Source organism: Trematomus bernacchii, unplaced genomic scaffold (assembly GCF_902827165.1).
Source record: "Trematomus bernacchii unplaced genomic scaffold, fTreBer1.1, whole genome shotgun sequence".
Classification (NCBI taxonomy): Eukaryota; Metazoa; Chordata; class Actinopteri; order Perciformes; family Nototheniidae; genus Trematomus; species Trematomus bernacchii.
Genome location: NW_022987547.1, coordinates 13,492,227 through 13,505,978, shown reverse-complemented (window position 1 = coordinate 13,505,978; position 13,752 = coordinate 13,492,227). Strand labels below are relative to the sequence as shown.

The following is a 13,752-nucleotide window of genomic DNA, read 5'->3' as shown; positions in this document are numbered from 1 at the left end:
AGAACTAAGTGAAATGAAGTCCTCGGTGGAACAAACATCATTTAGTGGGAATGCTGATACAGCATTCCAACTATCTGTTATGCTACGCACGAAATTCTTTATTATTCCGCCGGGTTATTTTGCACCTCTTCTTCTCCCACATTCCACATCGCAGAAACTCCATTCAAACATCAAAACGTTCAGCTCGGTCAGGAATCGATGGCTATTACTTTTCTTATTCATAACTTTCATAATTCCAGAGATACATCCCATAATTCATCACATTTTTAACATGGAAGTCAATGGAGAAACTCTTCAGACTTGAACAATCTTCATGCAACTTCAACTGCTAACTGCTCCTTCATACTTTCACTCAGAAACCTCATTCCAACTTTGAAATGTTGCACACCTGTCTGACATTATTCGTGTAACACAACTTTTAAATCTAAATCATGCTTTTAGAGATATTAAACATTGTTCAGACCTTGGTAAAGAGGCTTTCTTCAGATTTTAGAGTGCGTGATGTCACAGCTAGAGTGGAGGACAGATTTAATTGTGCCTTCATATTTTCTTTTAAACCTGCCATAATTCCCAAACCCTACATTCCTGAGACATAATTTTTCATGAGAAACGTAGGAAAACATCTCGTAGCTTGAAAAATAATAAAAAATTAAGCAAAAATAATTAAACAAAATGCCTCTTTTACATTACATTTAATTTAGCTGAAGCTTTTATCCAAAGCGACTTACAATTACAGGGACATTCACCCTGGAGTAACTAAGGGCTAAGTGCCTTACTCAAGGGCAGACTAGTGGTGGTGTTCCTGGCGGGATTTGAACTCACAACCTTCCGATCTTCAGCCCATTGTAAGTTCAGCCTCATCGATCCCCACCACAGCAGTCGCACACCTTTAGTTAATCTGCCAAAAAGGCCACATTATTAACCCGAAAGTACACAAAAAGTACACTTCAGATGCTCAAGTTCCTTGACATGCTTCACGCTTTGAAATTTCACCGATATCTGTTACGGTTCTTCAACAAAACGTTCACATGTAACAGGTTTATCTCTCATTCAGAACAATGAAGGTCAGAGGCGTGTGGCGCAGTGGATAGAGCCTTGGTCTGGGGATCAGATGGTCACAGGTTCAAACCCCACAGCAGTCAGCATGTCGGTGTGTCCCTGGGCAAGACACTTCACCCCAAATTGCTCCTGTGGGAATTGCCCACAGTATTGAGTATGTAAGTCGCTTTGGATAAAAGCGTCTAACAAGTAACATGTAATGTAATGAAAATGCTCTCCTCTCACTGATCACCATGGAAACCTTTGATCTCTGGACACGTCATTAGCTCAAATATAAACACCTGTGTCATGGAACTCGATGATGTCATAACTCCAACTGACATGCTCAGAGCAGCAGACTTCAGATAATGGTTAATGGTCCTGCCCTCAACAGCTCTACGTCAATTATGGGGTGTCATCATATCCCGTTTCCATGGAAACTAGCTTTACATTAAGCTATACATTAACTCCTATGAAAAAATGTGCTCAAACTTCACATGTGTGCTAACAGTCCAGCCGTGAAGACATCTACGGGACAGTTTTGAGATTTCTTCAAATGCCGTTGCCATGGCAACACAATGCTCGCCATGAAACACGGTTTTCTCATTACTTCAGTGAAAATGCTCCAAACGGCCCAAAACTTCACAGGTTTGGTAACCATGCAGCCATCAACGCATCTAAGCGTATTATGGGATGTCATCAAATGCCGTTGGCATGGCGACAGATCATTCGCCATCAAGTTAGTTCAAAAGTTTGCAGTTCAAATATTCTGCTGCTTTTCCAAGCCTTTTTACTTTATTTTCTTCTCTCATCACACATTCAAGCCCCCAGTGTTCATGTATCATTTCAATCTAAATTCTCCACTTTCTTCTTACACATTACATTTCAGCATAGCAGTTTAGCGTCAGCTTTTCAGCATAAAGCATTCCCACTAGCAATTTCTTCAGGAATTGCATTCTCTAGTTTTGATTGCACTTCACAAAGTGTAAAGCTTACTGTAAAGCTCTGCATTGTTTCTGTTCACTTAGGCTCTCACTCCACTATTACTCCATCAGGTTGTGTGTGTGTGTAGCTGCCGGTTGTGTATTTTGTGGCGTCAGGGGATGGGGACAGTGGCGTAACTATCGACGGTGCAGCCGGTGCAACGCACCGGGGCCCAGAGCCGGCCAGGGGCCCATGCAACATTTTTTTTTTTAAATGGTTTTTATATATATTTTTAATATTCTTTTTAAAACTTTTTTTTTTGGGGCCCCAATGGCATTGACCGGTTCACGCAGTCTTCAAAGTAACCAAGCAACCTACATTAATTTGTAATTTGTCTGTCCAATGACCTTGCTCCCTTTCATGTCATGTGATACCTTGCGTGACGAGCGAACCGTTTAATCAACCTGTACTGTACTGTAGCTAGCAGCAGCAAGTTCGGTAGCATTATAAAAAATGTAATAGCTTGCATTTATAATGTACAGCAAACCAAAGCACAAGAGCAGCGCTCAAAAGAGAAAGGACAAGAGAGAACAAGGAGATGTAACAGCTAAACTGACAAAATTAGACAGTTTTTTGTCATACATCGTCCTCGAAATCGAGCGCTAACGTTAGAAAATGTTGACGTGCAGCCGGAGCCGGAGGCTAACGATAGCTTACCTGCCTCACCACCTTCATTGCCATCTAGCTCCACAAGTGAAGCTGTATCCGTGGCAGTGGCTGTGCAACCTTCTTCTCCAGCCAGCCAGGAGGAGAGGCTGGATTTGGCTGTGCCCGGCAGTGGTCCAACAGTTCCCCCAAGGGCCCCAACCGATAGGGGACTCTATGGCGCTATTGAGACCCCCGACGCCAAGATCAAAAGCTATATTATAGCAACCGGTCTATGTAGGCCTACCGGCCCATTACCCAGAGACAAACATCAAGGAAACAGGTTTAATCCTCTTCTTAGTTCGCTGTGCCGTTGTCAGGCTGTGGTGGTCTGAGGCCAGGGCAGGCTGTTGTTGATAGCCTATACATGTGGCGCTTCTGAGTGGTTGTGTATGTCCGTGTGTGTGTGAGCGCATCAGCGTGCGCTTATGTTTGGGGCGATGGGGGGGGGGGCCCCAAAACAATATTTGCACCGGGGCCAATCACAACCTTGTTACGCCACTGGATGGGGAGCTGTTACAAATAGAGAGTGGGCCTTCTCAGTGACGGCTGATCGAACACAGAGAAGAAGAAGAAGAAGAAGAAGAAGAAGAAGAAGAAGAAGAAGAAGAAGAAGAAGAAGAAGAAGAAGAAGAAGAAGAAGAAGAAGAAGAAGAAGAAAAAGAAGAGGAAGAGGAGGGAGATCTCCTGCTGGGTCAGAGCTGCATCGATGCGGTCTGTCATCGCAGGTCAGAGCACGTCAATGCGTCACCTCCTCTTCCTCCTCTGAGTTTCACAGCTGTACCACGTGGTCAGGCAGACTGTCAGCTTTGACACAGCTGCCCTGCTCCCTGCTGAACCGACTGCTCACCCCCCCCCCGCACCGCCTACACCCAGTGTTAGGGGGAAATGCATTACAGTAATCAGATTACATTTGTAATGTAACACTTACATGTAACAGCAGTAATAACAACACTTAATAAGCTTGTTACTCGTGTTACTTTAAGGTCTTCAACTTTCTGCATAACGGGAGGACAGAAAATAAATCAAACCTCACTTTTCGTTTGCGCTGCACTTCACGGTTGAGACGACGGAACAAAAAGTTTAATAAATACAGTTAAGCTCACACACACTGTTTCATGAACATATAGGTTCACCTTCTGAATTAAAAACAGAATAAATGAACCAAAGAAAGTGAAAACCATAAAGCAGATTCAGGCAGTAGGCGTATAGATTCACACTTAAAGTATTATCCTAGAGAACAGTACAGCTTACAGAGAAGAGATAACATCTGATCCTTTACAACAATTAAAATAATGAGATTTCCTGCTATTCTCTGTGTTATATCATTTAACTTTGTGTTTGGGACTGACAAAACAAGACCTTTAAAGACATAACTGAACTTTAAGAAACTGGGATGTAGTGACAGTTTTCTCTTTCTGAGAATGATAGGTCGACTTATCGATAGAGATCAATATTTTGTTAACCAATTTATCATTCAAGTGATTTTTTACACTGTTTCAGCTTCTGAAATATAGAGATTTCCTGAATCAATTAGAGTTTTGGACTGACAAAATAAGCCTACACCCCTCTGTTCTCTCCACACAAACTCCTCTCAAACACAACCCTCCTCAGTGAGCTCTGGTGCAACGGGCAGTAACAAAAGCTAAAGGGGTAAAAATCGGAAAGAGATGGAGGATCAAATGTGAGATCAAAAAAGAAAGACTGGAACGAGTGGTCGCAGCAGAATAGTGGAAAAATACAGCAGATACAAGAATAGGTGGACTAGAGTAAAGAGAGAGATCAATATATTCACCATTCAAGTCATTTTTTATGCAACATCTTTTGTTTTTAACATCTAAAATATGTACATTTCCGGCCTTCTCGGTTTTATTTCATATTAGAGTGACAATCTATAGGTTTCAGGCTCACTGTAATGTCCTGTCTAAGTGTGTACACTGATGGTTTCACATCACATTTGTGTGAATCGCATGGTGCAACGCGCAGAAGCAAAAGAGCTCAAAGGGCTAACAGACGAAAAGAGTTGGAGGATCAAATGTGAGATCAAAAAACAAAGAGCAAAAGGAAAAGACTGGAACGAGCGGTCACAGCGAATTGAATTAGGGAGCAAAAGTTGAAAAATACAGTAGGAGTAGAAAGGAAATAAGGGAGTAGGAGTGATAGCTGCGTCCCCGGAGAGGAATGGAGGAATAGATACAGTAAAGAGACAGATAAAGCCCCATTAACTGCTGCTTCCAGCTGCTTTCTCAGGCTCCGCCACCACATGACTCCCCCTTGATGTTTGTTTATCTTTCTTATTATTTATTCCCCTAATTGCTGCGTCTCTGCCGTCTAAAACAGGCAGCGCTCACATCATTAAATACACAGGGCCGACATGACTTCACAGAGACAGACTGAGAGGAGAACGGACAGAGAAACACACAAAGGCTGGAAACTGATGTGTACTACATGGCTATTAGATCATTATTACAGATCATTGAGTTCATGCAGATATGCAGGAAATACATATAGTAATCATTACTACAAAGATTTGTGTTTTCATCCTACTAAAGGGTTTTACAGTATCTTGTATGTTTTGGAGGATACATAATTGCCGGACGGATAAAGTTCATATGCAATATTTTTTCAACAAAGTGTGATTTCTTGTATCGTCCCAGGGACGTGATCGGGATACAAACTCTAGTAGACCCCACAGAGGCATTCACATCCTGCATGGGTGGGTTTAGGTTACAAAAACACTCTGATAATGATCAATCATGGTCGGGTCAAATATTTGGAAAGTACACATATCCTGTCTTAAGTTGGCATTGATTTTACCACACCGTTTCTGTGACGTTTACTTTAAAGTGCTTTGTGTTGCTTTAACACAACCATTAAAATGTTAACTATATACCACAAATGAATATTGTTTTACAAGAGCAAAAGAGCAACTGAGATAGGAAGTAAGATGAAGTTCTGCAGTGACATTAAGTCTTAACATTTTAGAAACTTTAGAGATATATGTTGAATAAAACTCTTACTAAAATCCAGTATCATATTTCTTAAAGAACACACATATTAGTGCAAATTGGCGATATATGATTGTATTCTATATGGATGCAAAACTGAAGCAAAAGTTGAGAAATACTAGGTTGGAGGAAGGTAACCTGAAGGGACATACAAATAGTAACTTAAAATCATACAGAAAAAACGACAAGATGCCATTTAGCAGCTGACATTATTCATTAAGGACTTGGTAAGCACAACATATCGTTGCTTATTTGTATTAAGAAGTCTATCTTGGATTTATTTCAGTATTCACATGTGTTTTCACCAGCAATACAAGCTGCAACCCAACCAACCAGGATTGAACGCCTCACGTTTTTAACTTCAAGCTAACAGTCAAACCAGTCCTTTAAATCAAAAAGTATTAGGAATGCATGTTTATTTGCACAACCTAAAACTAGTATTCCCACACACAAAAGAATACAGGGATATAATTAGTCCCCAAAATCACTTCAATTTATAGACTAAAGGTGACAAGGATCAAATGACTTTCTGATTACTGATGAATATTCCTGAACAACAGGACAACATACCTTACAGCGGAATACAGAAGCAATTATTGATCCCATGGTGGGATGTTTAAAAAAAAAAAAAATGTTGTTATATGTTGTGTGATAATGCTCGATAGGAAACTGGAAACAAACAGCAGTATTAAAGTTTGTTGACCCATCCTTCTTCCCTGCACTTTGTGTCTCTATAATAACGTTCATGACTTCCTGCTTTGTTCCCAACAAACAAGAGTCATAGTTCTTATGAATGCAGAGAGCTTTTGTCGCTTTAGTGTAAATACGTGTGGTTTTTGCCCATTTGCTGAGACCAACGATACTCTTATTGTTCCTGGGTCCCCAACAGACGGATAAACAGAAGTATTGACCCATAATTACACCACCTAATTAAAACACCACCTTGTGTGTGTGGTTTCGAATGTAGACTGGAATACATTTGAATCACTTACTTCCCTCTCTCTCTCTTTCTTTCTCCCCAGCTCTTGCCCTTCTTTGTCTTTTCCTCCCCTCACCTTCTCTCATTTCCTCCCTCTTGCTCTCTGAGTAAATAGACAGGGTTATGATGGATCCAGCTGTCCCGTCTTAACTTCCTTCAGCTCAGAGCTGCTACTCCCCACTTTGAAGACTTTGCAGTGAAGGCAGACATCTTGCACATTAACATATGATTGTGCCCATGTATTATTTGTGTGTGGAGGGACCGAAGAAGGGGGATCGGGAGAAATCCCAGTGCAAGCTGTCATCCGAAAGAGAGGGAGCTTAAGAGACATGGCACTTGAGAAGTCGGAGTGTCACATCATTCATGCGGAAGGAGTGCAAGGCAAGAAGTACTTTAGGTCTTCCTGGTGCTGTACTGTGTGACAGGAGTCAGAGAAAGCAGGTCAAGGGGATGGATTGTCCTCCAAGTTTCAACCTGAGAGCGTCAGCTTGCTTTAAAGGGAAGCTATTCTGCTCATTTTCAGCATTTTCAGCTTCATATCAGTGTGTAGTGTCTCTACTAATGTCTCCATGTTTTAATGTTGAAAAAGCTCTTTATTTGTCTCATACTGCCTGTGCTGCAGCACCTCTTTTCACCCTCTGTCTGAAACCAGAGCCCAGTCTGCTCTGATTGGTTAGCTGGCCGGCTCTGTTGTGATTGGTCAACCGCTTAGAGATGTCCCGCCCCTTAGCCTATCAGGTACAATGTGTTGGATTCCATAGTGATGTCACTATGTTCCTGAAGTAAACAAAGGAGTCCAATGGAGGCGTTTCAAGTAGGGTTGGGAGGGGCAGAGATGTGGGTGGGGGCAAGTCAGTGTGTAGGAGAGAACAAAAGGATGTTAGCCTTTGCAGACCATTTACATGCACAAAAACCTACTACATGAAACAGAATAGGGCCTTTTATAACCATTTAATTACATATTTAATCACGGTATATTCATGGATACAAATGAATGCACGCTTTACCCCAATTATTACCCCAGTATGTCACCTGTCTGGATAATTGACACACATTTCCGCTCTAGCAATTAAGCCTGCAAGACCTAAAACTGCACGGCATCACACGTAGACAATCACAATTCTTCAGTATTGATTTTAAACCACATCTTCTAGATCCTGCACTCAGGTGTGCTTCCACTTTTCAGATGAGACGGATGAGATTTATCAGCGCAGACGCAGGAGATGAGAAGCAGTGATATGTTCCGGCGCTGTCAGTCACTCAATCCAGGCCTCTGCTTCTCTGATCTGTTGTCTGGCTTCGTCGCTCTCAGATAAATGCATCACACACACACACACACACACACACACACACACACACACACACACACACACACACACACACACACACACACACACACACACACACACACACACACACACACACACACACACACACACACACCTGTCTCATTTCACACACATTCGCTTCAGTCTCTATTCTCTCTATGAAAAAGAGATGTTCAATTTCCCTCCCCGCTAAGTGGACAGCTCGTGTCCTTCAGAAAGCATGCAGGAAACAAGGCCTTGTCGGAGAATGGATTCTCCCTGGCGCATTCTGTCAGCTTGTCCAGGTGATCAGAGGGAAACGTGGGTAATTTATAGGACGGCCCCTTGATGTGAGACACAACTCCCCATGATCGACTGTCTCCATTTGTTTCCCCTGTGAGGCTTACTGTGTCTTTCTAACTTGAAGTCATTCTGTATGGAAAGTAATGTTGGGTTGAGGTTGCTAGCATCAACCACCAAAAAGAAAGTGATGAGAAAAAGCTGATTAGTTGTGAGGAAGGAAGATTGAAGTAGTCATCTCGCCAGAATACAGCGGCCATTCTTTGAATATTTGATGCAGACGGATAGCTGTTCACTCCAGTGGAACAAACTGGATTGGAGTCCAGTCGCTCATCTGGAAAAGGCTGTAATTTAAAGTCGTAGCCGCCGAATGTCCTTAAGATCCTCATTTCCTTTCAAGAAGAACTTCAACCTTCAGCCAGCTGGGCCCTGCCCTCCGAGGTTGCACCGTGCACACATACACAATATGTTTATGCACTTACGCACACTTGAGCACACACACTCAAGATACTTGAATTTCCGGGCAGTAATTGAAAACAACAATCTGCTCCAAAAGGGCGGTCTGGGATAGAGAGTGGGTAAATAGATTACCAACAATCTTGGACCTACAGTACTTTGCATTCCGCTTTAGGAAAAATATATTGTTTTTTTCAACTATTTCATGAAGCAATTAAAGGTTTCAAATCTATGTTCAGTGAATCAGGATCCTTGACTTTTGATATTGATCCATATTTTGTCGAAGAGTTTGATTCCTTGTTAACGCTTTATTCAGGGTGTTAATAAAGCTGCTGTGGAAATCAACTCAGATTGTACAAACGGCACTAACAAACAACAAATAGAAATGGGTTATTTGCCAGTGTGTTGTGGTAGAATACTGAAATGAGATCAACATAATAACATTTAAACGACCTTTCTTTAATATAAAAGTACACCTTTTTGCAATACTCTTGATGCCTTTGCATATTAATAGTGTGTTTAACTAATTTCTGGGTTACATTTTACAATGCATGCAAAGGTGCACACACCCTTAACACAACCCACACATACAAAACCAAAGATATTACTCTTTATATTAAAGGTCCCATGACATGCTTTTCCGGTTATTACCCGTCCCCTTGTGTGTTATGAAGGTTTTTCTGCATGTAAACGGTCTGCAGAGTCACAAACCCTCAAAGTACACCCTGTAGCGAGTAAAACTCTAACACAGAAAATACCTGTCTCTGCTGCCCCAGAACGCCTTGTTGGAGATTTGTCTTTTTCCATTTTTTTCTTCCTGGTCACAGTGACATAACGTTCATAGTGACGTAACGTTCATAGTGACGTAACGGTCATAGTGACGTAACGTTCATAGTGACGTAACGTTCATAGTGTCGTAACGGTCATAGTGACGTAACGTTCATAGTGACATAACGGCTCCTCACACACACACACACTCACTCAGCCTTATCTTTTCTCAGCCGCGGCTCCGCAGATCTCCGCACACACCTGAGTGTGTGCTCAGGCTGAGTTCCGCGGTGTCTCGCTGTCTCGCAGACCCCACGCAGCAACCAGGAAACAACACCAGTAATCCAGCTCACACTGTCCGCTCCTCGAGCCTCAAAGGGCGGAGCAGCGAGCCCCGCAACTTCCCGCCAACACGGCACCCAGACCCCACGCAGCATTCTCATCTGTTTGTCATTACTGTTGTCATTTTCTGGTTGCTAACAAACACCATTGTACTGATGTCCAGCTGTAACGGTGGTGGACTCATCAGAACAGAGTGGGCGAGCTGACCAATCAGAGCACAGTGGGCTTGTTGTGCTCATAGGGAGGGGGGGGCAGGAGCTCCAACAAGCCGTTTAGGACAGAGAGTGAATACACATACTATACAGAGATGCTGTCTGAGAAACCAATGTGAGTTTGGAACATTGAACAGTGTAAATCTATTCTAGTAGACCTCAACAATGGAAATATGATCAGTAGAAATGGCCATGTCATCACTTGTACATGGTGATTTACAGTGACTGCTTGGTCAACAACAAATTACGAGCAACCGTGTTTAGCTTAATCCTACGCTCCTAATCTTGTTTAATCTTGTTTTACAATAATTACCATAATGCAATTCACCCACAATAGATCTGTTGTCCGTCTCTGCTCAGACCTTTAACACGCACCACTTTTTTCTCCTCTTATTGTGAAAACCCCGTAATACCTAGCATCATTAACACTTATCAGTGTGTGATTGCAGGTCCACTTTCTGCCTTATGTCATCACATCTCACCTTTGCCATCTGTGTGTTCTCCTCTCTTTTAAAAGGTGTAAGTGTAACCTCCACTCCTCCCAGTGCCTGCTGCAGGACGGGAACCTCCAGTGCCAGTGTGAACACAACACCACGGGCCAGGACTGCCAGCGCTGCAAGAAGGGCTTCAAAGCCAAGTCCTGGAAGGCAGGGTCCTACCTGCCGACCCCCAACGGGACCCCCAACTCCTGTACGTACCTCAAACAACTTCATCCGTTCATTCTGTGGTGATCCAACTCATCATTCTGACTGTTACATAGTGCTGACTAGCTAAATGTATGTCAGCTGGCTTTACCGCTTTACAGGAAACGACTATTGATTGATCTAAATTGCACTTCTTAAATATGTTGCAATGCTATACTGCAGACAGGGAAAGTTTCCTATAAAGGCCTGGACACTGCTGCATTTAGGATAGTTTGTTCTGCCTTTAAAATAATGAAAGGTTTGTACAGTAAAGGACAGCTACATGTAAAGCTAGCAGCTGATTAGCTTAGTTCAACACAAAGACTGGAGGGAAACAGCTAGCCTGGTGCTTTAAAGACAATAAAGTCCTTGCTAAATAATTAAGATATTATATCTAATATATCCCTGGAAGAAGTCCAGCACATCACCCCGTATAAAAAGGCTAATTGTCACCTTTACACTTTTTTTTGTATAGGTGAAATAAATCAGATAAACCTATTGTAATAATTTTTTTGCTCAAAATGTTTTAGTAGGAAGATTTTGTCACCGTTGTGCACAGCGAGGCTAGATTTTTACAATCTTTTTCTAGTCTTTTTGATCATGTAAGCTAATGCTTTGTATCCTGGTATCTGATGTCATTTAACACATACAATAAGTATTTAGTGACAAGATGAAGTCTGCAAAATAGAGACTTTATCCTGACAGGGACAATAGTACTTATTTAGTTATATTTTATTATTTTATTTATTTATTCTATACCATTTTGCTCTTGTAACAATCCCAGCTTCTCCTGAAGCATTAACACAATTCATTTGATTGTTTTTAATCAGAATTCATGATGACATATTTTTTCAAATCTAATGCACATGCAGTTTTCTGCATTTTCCTTGCTTGATGGGCGTATAGGTTTATAATCACTGTGAGATCCTGAATGAGAAGCAGAATGAAAGGAACGAGTTCAAAGGAACACAGTTGAGAGAAGATGACGGAGGGACTGAGTTGGGCGAGTTGTCGTCACCTCGCTGCAGAGAGCAGATCAGAGCGCTGTAACAGTGCAGAGTGCGTGGGGGGAAATCCTCTCTGAGAGTGGAGCCAGCTACAGTAGAAAGCTATGATAAAATAATAATCTAGGGCAGCCCCTCCCTAGTTTTCTCCCTTCAAACCAACATAGACACATTCACATGCGCAGAAAGAAACCCAGTCAGACACACCTGTACCTCTACACACACTGCAGAGAATGGCTCTATTGTCAGCTTTTTAAAATTATTTCTAACCCAGTTCTATACCGACACAAGCCTTCAGAGCTTCATCACCGTGCTTTCAAACCACTGAATCCCATTAGCAGAATTAAAAAATTCAAATATTTGCAGCTTGCTCTGTTGAAATGCTACAAAGAATTCTCACGAAACAGTTTGGTCTCTACAGAGTGCATTATGCATGCCAAGCTAGGCTAACTATAAATACAATCTCGGAAAAACATGCAAAAAAGGCACAAGGTTTGGACTCAATTGAAGCAAAGTGGCAGCGCTCTCTTAAAACATACATATATGATGAGGGGCCTCTGATTTTCTAGAAGAATAAAAGGTTAAATCGGGGACTAAAGGAGCAGGCGGTGGACACCCAGTAATTACTTGAAGACAGCAAGAGGTCGACTACAACAACCCTTATTTAGCAGAGCGGCTCTTAAGCCCTCCCCGCCTCCTGAGTCTGATGAATGAGGCAGAGTCAAGTCTTTAGGCAAATTGAATGCATAAATAAACAAGTTCTCATCTCCTCTCCCTTTTTCTTATTCTCTTTCAGGTACAATTGCTGGTTCCCCCTCCGGTTCTAGTAAGTAATAATGCAAAGCAAAATAAGAGGGGGTGGTCTTCCACTCTCTGTTGCTTCCTGTATTGTCTCTCCCCCTTTTTGTTGCATTTGAAATGTCATTTTTAACCCTGCTCTCTGTACGTCTGCTAAACCCTCGCTCTCCCCTGTGATGTTCAGCTGGCTCTCGTCAGTCCCTTCTCTCTCCCTGCGTCTCCTCTCTGCTTCATTATTAATAGGCCTCTCTGTCGCCATGTCCTTTCATCACAGCACATCACACCAACCTGCAGGAGGAACTCTTCCACAGCTCTGCTCTTTCTTATTTAGACTAAAAGACAGTGCTGCGGAGGGATTGAAGGAAGCGAGACAGGGAGAGAAATGGTGGAGAAGGAGGATGTGGGCATATGTTAGTGAGTTGTAATGCAGTGTGATTCTGGGTGAGGAGCTCGGGGAGGCAGGAATAAAAGGGAATTTGATTAGGGATTCTCTCTGTGGAGAGGCTCTCAGCCTCCGAGCTGTTAGACAGAAACGATCGGCAAAGTGGCAACATCAACCCTGACAGCACGGGGCTGTTCTCCACATGGCCGGACAGTAAGAGGCTGATGCATGGATGGACTCAGCAATTGGACTGCACTGCAGAAGTTTTGAAAAGGTCTCCTCTCTGAGTTAGATACAAAACAATGGGTATGGGTTATAAAAGAGAAGAAAGATGCTTGGTAGTGGGCTTAAAATATGTTGAGTGGACCAGTTTCTGTCTGTTAAATAGGCCTTATTATGTTTTTGGAGGTTTTTCCTTTCCTGTATAGAGGTTTTCGTGCATGTAAATGATCTGCAAAGGTCTGCAAAAATCTCTCCCACACACTCCCCCCCCTGCCTGAAACGCCTTGGGCTCCTTTGTTTACTAAAGTAACAGAGTGACATCACTATGGAACACTCGCTCTTCTATTGGCTAGCGCTCCAACACATTGTACTTGATAGGCTAAGAGGCGGGACATCTCTAAGCGGTTGACTTATCCCACAACAGAGCCAGCCAGCTAACCAATCAGAGCAGACTGGGCTCTGGTTTCAGACAGAGGGTGAAAAGAGGTGCTGCAGCACAGGCAGTATGAGAAAAATAAAGAGCTTTTTGAACATTAAAGCATGGAGACATGTCAGTAGATAGACACAAAATACTGATATGAACCTTTTTACCTATGTTCAACGTCATACAAGACATTGCTGCTC

The 13,752-nt window shown here is 42.4% G+C and overlaps 1 protein-coding gene across 1 annotated transcript in view; it reads left to right on the top strand.

Moving 5' to 3' along the window:
* Positions 1-13,752, top strand: part of LOC117476303 (netrin-G2) — a 78,718-nt gene that overhangs the window by 40,040 nt on the left and 24,926 nt on the right. Inside the window, exons 4-5 of the mRNA XM_034122713.1 lie at positions 10,557-10,729; positions 12,523-12,552. Of these exons, the coding sequence (XP_033978604.1) occupies positions 10,557-10,729; positions 12,523-12,552 (203 nt within the window). The remainder of the gene's footprint in view (positions 1-10,556; positions 10,730-12,522; positions 12,553-13,752) is intronic.